This window comes from Penaeus monodon, chromosome 40 (assembly GCF_015228065.2).
Source record: "Penaeus monodon isolate SGIC_2016 chromosome 40, NSTDA_Pmon_1, whole genome shotgun sequence".
Taxonomy (NCBI): domain Eukaryota; kingdom Metazoa; phylum Arthropoda; class Malacostraca; order Decapoda; family Penaeidae; genus Penaeus; species Penaeus monodon.
This window is the reverse complement of record NC_051425.1, coordinates 24,813,498-24,823,497: the sequence shown is the minus strand read 5'-3', so window position 1 is coordinate 24,823,497 and position 10,000 is coordinate 24,813,498. Positions and strand designations below refer to the sequence as shown.

At 43.3% G+C, this 10,000-nt stretch overlaps 1 protein-coding gene across 1 annotated transcript; it reads left to right on the top strand.

The window, feature by feature from the left end:
- The first annotated feature begins 499 nt into the window (after positions 1–499).
- Positions 500–3,054, top strand: LOC119598053 (tigger transposable element-derived protein 6-like). Its single transcript, XM_037947691.1, has 2 exons — positions 500–994; positions 3,013–3,054. The coding sequence occupies exons 1-2, from the start codon at positions 500–502 to the stop codon at positions 3,052–3,054; spliced, it is 537 nt and encodes a 178-aa protein (XP_037803619.1).
- Positions 3,055–10,000: the final 6,946 nt, after the last annotated feature.

Below are 10,000 nucleotides of genomic sequence, written 5' to 3'. Positions count from 1 at the left end.
CTTACAGCTACAGCATAATTATCAATAGGGTTATTATTCTCTGGTTGAAAATTATTCGATTTTGAGAGATGACATTCGAATCACAAGTACGTTCGATAATTAAGGGTTGGCTTACACCTGCTTTTACTTTATTTTTTAGGCACAACATTTCGTTGAAAACCATTGGTGGTGAATCTAAGTCCGTTACTCCACATAACCATTTTTTGGAATGAAACAACTTTTTTTCCAACAATTCTGTCAAAATATAAGCTGGAAGGGTATTTTCAATGCTGACGATTTTGGTCTTTTCTACCAAAGTCTCCCATAAAAACCCATCATTCAAAGGAAAAAGTTTTTCCCGGGGGGGAAGAAAAGCAAAGTCAGGTTTACCGGAATGGCTACAGCAAGTGCGAAAGGAGAAAAATTGTCTATGTTCGTGATCGGAAAGTCGAAAAGTCCGCGATGTTTTAAGAATATCAAGCATCTTCCTACCCAGTAGACATCGCAAAAAAAGAGCCGGATGAGCAGCGAAATTTTCGAAGAGTGGGTACGTAAAGTCGACCGAAAATTCTGGGTAGATGGTCGAAAAATTGCTCTCATTATCGACAACTGCCCTACTCATCCAACGTTGTCCAATTTGACCAACGTGCAGCTTGTCTTTCTGCCACCAAATACGACGTCTATCTTGCAACCAATGGACCAAGGTGTCATTCGCAGCCTCAGAGCGTATTATCGCGGAAAGGCTGTACGTCTGATTTCCAGAGCTCTCGAAGAAAAAAAGCCTTGTCCAAAGATATCAATTCTGCAAGGAATGAAGCTACTGGCAGATTCTTGGGAACTCGTAGCCAAAGAAACCATTATAAACTGTTTTAGGAAGGCTGGTATCCCCCCTGATGGTCAGCAGGCTGCCATTGATGATTCTGATGACCCGTTTAAAGATCTTCAAGAAAGTTTGATTAACTTGACGAAAGCAGATTCATCAATGGTGCCGAATGAAGTCACCGCCACTGCTTTAGTGAGCTTGGACTTTTTGATTTTGAACGGTTTTATGAAAGTGATCGAGCGGAATTTCTTAAGCAAAAAGACATTACACATTTTTTAAATCCTGTATCGAATTAGAAATTTCTGATTGTAAAATCTTTTGAGCACTGAAATTTGAAGTCTAATACATCTTTAGTTAACCTTGACCAACCCCTTTTTGCTGTATCAGTAAAAATATTTATTTTTGAAGCAATTTTCTCTATCTTGAACAATTTTTTTGGTCCCTTGCGAGTTCGAGACAGAGAGAGTCCACTGTATATATATATGTGTGTGTGTGTGTGTGTGTGTGTGTGTATGTGTATGTTTATATAGGTTTATGTGTATGTGTATGTTTATATAGGTGTATATATATATATATATATATATATATATATATATATATATATATATATATATTTATATATATATATATATATATATATATATATATATATATACATAGAGAGAGAGAGAGAGATGAATGCATATACATATATACATACATACACACACATTCACACATACACACACACAAACACTCACACACACACACACACACACACACACACACACACACACACTTATATATAAATATATATATATATATATATATATATATATATATATATATATATATGTGTGTGTGTGTGTGTGTGTGTGTGTGTGTGTGAGTGTGTGTGTGTGTGTGTGCGTGTGTATGTGTGTGTGTGTGTATGTATATATGTATACACATTCATCTCACTCTCACTCTCTCTCTCTCTCTCTCTCTCTCTCTCTCTCTCTCTCTCTCTCTCTCTATATATATATATATATATATATATATATATATATATATATATACACATATATACATATACATATAACATATACAAATATATACACATATATAAATAAATATTTATATATACATTAGTATGTATATAAACATATATATACATATATATTCATATATATTATATACTATCATCATAATCATCATCATCATCATCATCAAGGGGCTAACGCCGAAGGGGGCGCATGGACGCATCCACCCTTCGATTTCAGCCACGAGGATCCCTCAACTTTGGCTAATAGTTCTGCCCATTATCAAGTCCATGCAGGTGTTGAAAAGTGTTAGTACAAGGACACAGCCTTGCCTCACCCCTGAATTATCAGGGAAGAAGTTTGACAGGCCACCACACTTTACAGAACTTTAAGTACTGGTATATAGGCTTGCTATTAGGCCAATAACTGCCTCAGAAGAGTCTCAGAATCTCCTATAAAAATTCTTGATGCACCGAGTCAAATGCCTTTTTGAGGTTGATGTAGGCTGCAAGCAACCCACGACCAAAATCACGATGGCGTTCCACAGTTACTCGAAGCACTAATATACAGTCTATTGTGGACTTGCCAGGGGTTAATCCAGACTGCTCCAGTTTCTGGTGCCTTAGTAGGTGGTCGCGAATCCATTTCAGAAACTTTTGCCTGGTATGGTGACCAGTGTAATGCCATGGTAGTTGCTACTGTCCCAACGATTCCCTTTCCCCTTCCAGAGAGTGATGACCACGCCCCTCAACAGGTCAGGGGGAAGGGTACCAGACTGCCAGATGGCAGTCAAGACTGCATGCAAGCCCCGAGTCATAGGTTCACCCCCAGCCTTTAGAAGTTCAGCAGGGATATTACATATGACCTGCAGCTTTCCCACACTTCAACTTGGAAATCACCATCCTAAACTCCGTTAGGGTAGGAGGTTCCTTCCTCTGATGAATGGGTCCAGCACAGGTATTGTGATACTGTAGTGACCTGGGTTGCAGCCTCCACGTCAGAGGAAAACCATCCGAGCGGCATCTGAACGTTTGGCGCCACCGATATAATAAAGGATGCCTGGTGCCGTAAACATAAGAGAAGAGATGTCGGAACCTCTTTGCTTTATTATAAATTTAGTTATTATGTTGCAATGTTCACGATTTAAGTACAAGAATTCCAACCTAATTAACTTCAGAGCATATTTAAAGTATCCATGCGCATTCCCAGATTCCCATATTTGAAGTACCCACAATCCCCACACCCACGTAAATAGCCAGCACTAGCTCCCAAAGGGGGATTCTGCCGTCAGCATAGTTAGGAAGCGCCGCTCTGGACTCTGCTTGTTCTGAAAACCGGTTATATTGTAAAACCCAAGGACCCGCTGTGAATCGGCCCACCTCAATCTCCGGTCGTCCTAAGATAAGTACAAGTGAGAGATTTTAGGAATGAGAAATCAGTTAGGCTGGATACCTTGCTTTTATTCATGAATTCTATTTTAACGTGGACAGTTGTATTGTTTCGTGTTTTAGTATTTCTTTTTAAATAAAGCATATGTTTTAAATGTACATGGTTTCTTTTATGCCATAGGAATATCCACTCTATCCACCATAGTTTATAACAAATATAAAATATAAATCTAACATGCATTAAAGTTTAAAATAAAACCTTAGCATAGCTTTTGCCACAGTTAATGAGTGATGCTCGCGCTACCACAGATCACCTATTAAGAAATTTACCTTGTTAACTATGTATAAGATGGGCGCCCTTGTTAGAGAGACGCTACAATACCACTTGCATCCAAACTAACTGTAGGAGGGTCTACCTGGTACAACTGATCAAAGTACTCAGGCTTAGAGTTCAGCTACTCAATGTTAGGTAGGCAGGCCGAAGGTCATTTACCAAGAAATGGCCTTCATCCTCCTCAGCAAGATTCCTGATGAACTGTTCCTTGTCCCTTCTCAGCAGTGTTTGGGCACTAGACACGAAAGACCGATGGAAGACCTGATTGCCATTCAGCCGGGCCATGTGACATGCTTCAGTGGCCTCCAGTGTCTCCAGGGAGATGGAATTCTGCTTTGCCCTCAGGCGTATGCCAATGGACTCTTACAGAACAACTGGGTCCATCAGGTTATCAAGTTCTGTGAATCGATCAGAGACTGCCATAGTGAACCCACGGGCACACTCCTCCTCCTCCTCAGTCTGTCCAAGTGAAAAACCCCCTAGAGTGGACACTGGAGGGATGGGGATTTTTTGAAAGTGGACCCATAGGGTAGACCACAACCAGCCTATGGTCAGTGCTACTGAACTCGGCACTCTGGTAAACTCTACAGTTCTGGAGGATCCTTCATCGCATGCTAATAAGAATGTGGTTGATCTCCTTGATCACTGTACCATGTCCAGCGATGTCGGTTGAAGCACTGATACCAGGAGCCAGAGATCATCATTCTCTGGGACCTAGCAAAGTCCCGCAGAAGGAGGCTGTTCTCACTGCTAGGATCAGCTCCCGAGCCATGAGGGCCAACAGACATTTCGTAGCCAGCTCATTCACAGCCGGATAATGTAGTAAACTCTGCCACGGATGAGAGTTTAGCGTAAAATGCCTCTTTCATATAGAGTTTGCAAACATCAGTAGAAGCGTATACAGCAATAAGAGATATGAAGCCAAAAGCATGCTTCAGTCTCAGTGCCATAATACACTTGTTACCTCAACTACCGAGGGTTGAAATCGGCTGGAGATGGTTATGGCTACCCCCTGCAGGTGATGACCATCGCTGCAGCCCGACCAGTAGTAGGTGTACCCACCCATATTGATCCCCCCTAACGGAAGCCGCCTTGCCGCGGTGGGGGGGCTTTAGGTCCCAATGATCGTGGTGAGCCGGACCAAGGCTTACCCATACTGGAGGGGTCACCAGTGAGGATTGAGAACAAAATGCTTCCTGTGCACCAAGGCCATGAGAGGGATGGGTGACCCACCCGTTGTTCATTCCATCTTGGACATGAGATCTCCTCACATTGTGTTTGCCGTGCGTGGCCATCCCCGTATACCATGAGACAGAAGTCCTGGAGGTTGAGCGATGCTGCTACGCTGCACCCTGCAGCTAGCAACCACCTCTTTGGTCCTTTTATTAGGTTTAGACAGGTGGCCTTGATCAGCCCGTCAAGTCAATGGCTGTCAAATATGGCTTGGCCAAGCAGGCCACTAATTCAGTCCAGTAGCGCTAGGTCCCGTGACTTGCCATCAGTAACTGGTAATAGTGGCTGCTTAATTTCCTCATACCCCTGTGGCTGTTGGGAATTTGAGCCAACGAGCTTCCCCTCGTTTGGTCCTCCATGGTGGGTGGTGGGGGTGAGGGAAATGAGAATTCAATTTGTAGAGTACTGAAAATTTACAAAGATCTAGCTCTCCGCCTGACGATCTACGCAAATCCCTCGACCATTCCTCTGAACACACACTTGGTTCATTCTGGAACTTTCCGAGCTTCCAAAGGGCAAGAATGGGAACTAAATGGTTCCCGGGCTCCCAACCAGGTAAGAAAGGAGAAAGTCCCTCATCCACTAGGAAATTCTTACCTGGTAAATATGAAGCATTACATATAGTAAGTACCTGGTAGTGAAGACCATTGATGGTGTATCAATCATGGTCTTGACATTTTCGAAGTAATCGTAAATAGTTGAAGTATGTCAATGTGATCCTCGCATCACCCCTCAACTAGATGGTAGCCTGATAGTTGCGGTTTCGTCCACCAGAAGACGAGAGTGGACCGCGTCTTGCATGCGATATGCGTACATTCCTTGGGGTTCAAGTTTCATGGTCCTCCTCACAAAACCCTCCAATCAGTGTAAGGGAATTGTCTTTTCCGAGACCTGATGAGTATTCTGAGGAGAAAATGTTAGAGGAACTATAGAATTTTTAATGTAGTGGCAGTAAAACGTTTTAAGCAGAAAGTTGATGGTTTTGGAACAGTCGACACCAAGCTCTTCTAAACTTTAACACATTATCTTTCCAAATCGGTTAAGTAGCAATGGACCACAACCTCAAGTAAAGCCATATGTGCCCAACCATATGCGATGCTTCCACTGCCAGGGTTAATTGGCATGGAGCCAACTCTTGCTGTTTTAAAGAAAATAGACCACCAAGAGTATGTGTAAAGTGTGGTACACAGATCATCAAGGAGATACAACTGTCCACGTCCAATATGAGGCTGTTACCACTCAAAGAAGCTCATGAAGCTTCTTGCAAAAGCAATGTAAAAGGACAAATTGAGAAAGGAAGTTATTGGTAATAGGAAAAGGGAAAAGTTAGTTTTCCAGAGGCAAAGCGCGTGCCCGTGTGCTGTTTGCACAGCCAGGTAGGTCCCTTTGCTTCGGTTTCTAGCCCATCCTCCTTCCCACCAACCCTTGCCCTCCAATGCTTCTTACAACCACACACTCTGCCACTTCCTTTACCCTCGTCCCAAAATGCTGACACTGCCCTCTGGTGAGTTGCTCCACCAAAAGCGCGAAGAGTAGGAGTGAGGGGTCTATTGATTGGAGACTGCCTCCTAAAGTATGTCTTTGGACCATCATTTAAGGCTCCAAGGCCTTAAAATTACAGCTCCAGCTGCCACACAATCCACAGGGGCCTCTGCTGCTAGCAGATGCCCCTTGAAGTAAAGGCTCAGGCACGTCAATTTGCCCAGGCAAAGGATCCTGACCTGTCCAAAAGCTCCAGCTGCCACAACATCCACAGGGGCCTCTGCTGCTAGAAAGAAATGCCCTTGAAGCAAAGGCTCAGGTCCGTTTCTTTGCCCAGGCAAAGAAATTCCTGAACCTGTCAAGGAAACCTGTGGCAACTAGTTTCCACGATAAACAGCCATTAAAAAGGTACTTCCCAGATCCTGGAAAGGGACAGGCTAAAGGTGGGGGCAAACCTTAACCACAGTGTTGCCAAACCTTATGAAGAAATAAATATAAGAACTGGATACCCTAATTTCAATGGAACTGTCAGGAATTCACGCAAAATGGGAAGAACGCCAGGCATCTGATACCTTCAATGTATCCAGTTTGATGTATGCCTACAGGAAAATCGTCCATTGTCCCTGAGAGGATTCAAGTTTCCAGGCCATATGGGGACTTTTTGAATAATGGACCTCATGGAGAGTAGCAGTATGGTACGTCATGATATTCCCTTCCAGGCCATCCACCTGCGACAACAACTGCATGTGAAATGCCTGGTGAGAATAGGCTTGACACGACCTTACACTGTTGCATCCATCTACCTTCCTCCACATAATCTCACATAAATGATTGGAAATCTACTTGGGCAGTTTGCCACCATCCAATTTTCTACTCTTGGGAGTTTTCAAATTGTCGGCATCAACCTCTGAGGAGACACTTTGTTCAACCCCTCGAGGAAGGCCTTGAATCCTTGTTCTTAAGATTAGATCAGGTTTTACTGAAGCATTGACACCCACATATTCCAATTCAACTGTGACATTCTCCAATATAGACCTATCATAGGCTCACCTGATTTCACAGTTGAACTTCCCTTGGCAGTTCATGGAAGACTTAACATGGAACGACCACTTTTCAAATAATTTTTGGGGGGGGGGGAAAAAAAGGAGGTGAATGGGTATTCCAGTCCAATGGAGTGCAGAGATGGCACTTTAACATGCAGACTGGAATCTTTTTAGATCAAGCTGGCAGTATTACAATGATCAGTTAATGATTTCAGTGTGTTTCAAGATGCTGTTAATCACTTCACACAACGAATTCACCTTGGCATCAGAGGCATCATTATCCAAAGTAGCGGACATTACCGGTCGACCTCTAGTACCATGGTGGTGCTGATGATGCCAACAAGCTTCAGAACAGGAAAGTTTGCATAAGCAGTTGGAAACGACGCCCCAGCATTGGTAACGCTTGATCAGTTACCAAAAGACCCTAGCCAAGGCCAGGTGCGTCTAAAGAAAAGCTAGACGGGCGTCGTGAAGACGTATGTCTCCATCGAATAACTCTGGGACCCCCTTAGCATGGTGTTGGGACAAGGTGCGTAAGATTGCTGGAAAGAGCAACATCCATATCACACCTGCTCTAAGATAGATGGGCATAATCATTACAGACAAAAAGTATGTTTTTTTTTTGTTTTTTGCTATGAGCTAGCTAAATCCATGGCATAGATCCTCCTCTAGAGCTCTTACACTGCTTGATTCTCCACCTTCGTGCTGGAACAGGAACAACACTCATTGTCGTTCTTCAGTGGACTGCAGCAGAACTTCCATACAACTGGCCATTTTTGCGCAATGGGGGAGTATGGACTCTTTTTGCAGCTCTGCCGTAAGACTGCCCCGAGGAAGTGCGATATTCTCATATCAAATGTATATCTCACTTACTGGAGAGGCTCCCAGAAAGTTCTGTTGGACCTATTTCATAGATCTATAGGGAGGGTACAGTGGCCCATCCTACATGAAAAGCTACAATCATTCCCTGTCACTAAACCATGGCAAAGATGCTTCCACACCAGAAATTACAGACTCAATTTCTCTCACCAGCTGCATCTGCAACTGATGGAGAAATGGTAAACTTCAGTTGCATGTCTGCTAGAAAAGAAACGGTGTTGACCCCCTATTCAATATGGCTGTTAGAAAATTGCGATACAAAGTCCTTCGCACAGCGACGCATCACATGTTAGCAGTCTTCTTGACATTGAAAAGTCCTTACATACGAACTTGGAAGCATGGCATACTCATGAAGCTGTATCGACATTGGTTAAGAGGAGCATTACCTACTTCATACAAACTTCCTTGCTAACAGGAAATTTATAGTTCGGTGGAAACAGTTTCTCGTAACCTGGAAGACAGCTGGAAGGGGTCCCCACAAGGGAGTGTCTTAAGTGTGACCCTGTTTGCCATTTGCTATAAATGACATTGTAAAAGTTGTTTTCAAGTTTTCAAGTCTTATGTAATCTGTATGTGGATGACTTTACCTAACTGCCTCAGGAGAAGCTTACAGGATATGCAAGGACACTGCAGGCTGTTATAAATCAGGTTTGTACCTGGGCAACATATCATGGGTTCAATTTTCTCCAAAAGCACGACCAGGCCTATAGCATTTCCACAACGGAAATGTTCCAACCACTTATCCCTCTATTTAGGAGCAACCCACTGCAATTTTGTCCAGAGGTGAGTACTTGGGTCTAATTTTTGACTCAAGACTTACAATTGTGGTGCCTCCACATCAAACAGTTAAAAGTGAAGGCTACAAAAGGCTTAAGTAATTTTGGCGGGTTCTTTCACATCTATCTTGGGGGTGCAGACCGCACACGCTTCTGTGGCTTTTACCGAGCGCTTATTCGTAGTGACCTTGATTATGGCTGTGAGGTGTATTCTTCTGCAACTCCCACTGTTCTCCTATGTTGGACCTCGGTTCATAATGAAGCTCTCAGATGCTGTACTGGGGCTTTCAGGTCTTCACCGTGGAATCCCTGTAATGCTGAGAGTGAAGCACCACCTCTTTCATAAACCGGTACTACATGGAACCTGATTTTACTACACAGAGACTACAAAGGATTTCCGGATCTCCTACATCCAGATGTTTTTTCACCCCCCTTGAGGAATAGCCGTCCTATGGTAGGAGAATGAGGAATCTTGTGGAAGAATCTTAATTTGTGTCTCACTAAGGTTTCTAGCTGTTTGGAATTCCCAATTCCCCCCTTGGACTACTCAAGTCGAGCCTGATTTGGTCGGAATTGGGAATGGGGAGAGATCGAAGCAGAAGTCAGAAGAGAAAGTTCTTCAGCATATTTCTAAGACCAGGATCAGAGGCAATATATACAGATGGTTCGGAATCTGAAAATGGTGTGCAGCAGTTAAGATGACTAGAGATCTTACGAACCATTCTATTGTGATATATTGTGACTCTCATAGTGCCTTGCAAGCAATCAAGAGCTTAAGCTCATCACATCCAGTTAAGGGAGGTTTCAGATTGCTTGCACTGATGTCAACACGTAGAAAGATAACTTTGTGTTGGGTGCCAGCGCATGTTTGGTATAAGTGGGAATGAGCCATCAATGCAGCTGCTGCTCCAGCCTTGTGATACTCCGTTTTCCTCTTCCCACACACCGACCTGAAACCAGCAAAGTCAAGCACTTTTGTTGAAGATGCCAAGAGCCATTACGATCGCACATGTAGTTGAAAGAGTGGCACATTCCTCATACCAAAGACGTATGTACTTGTCT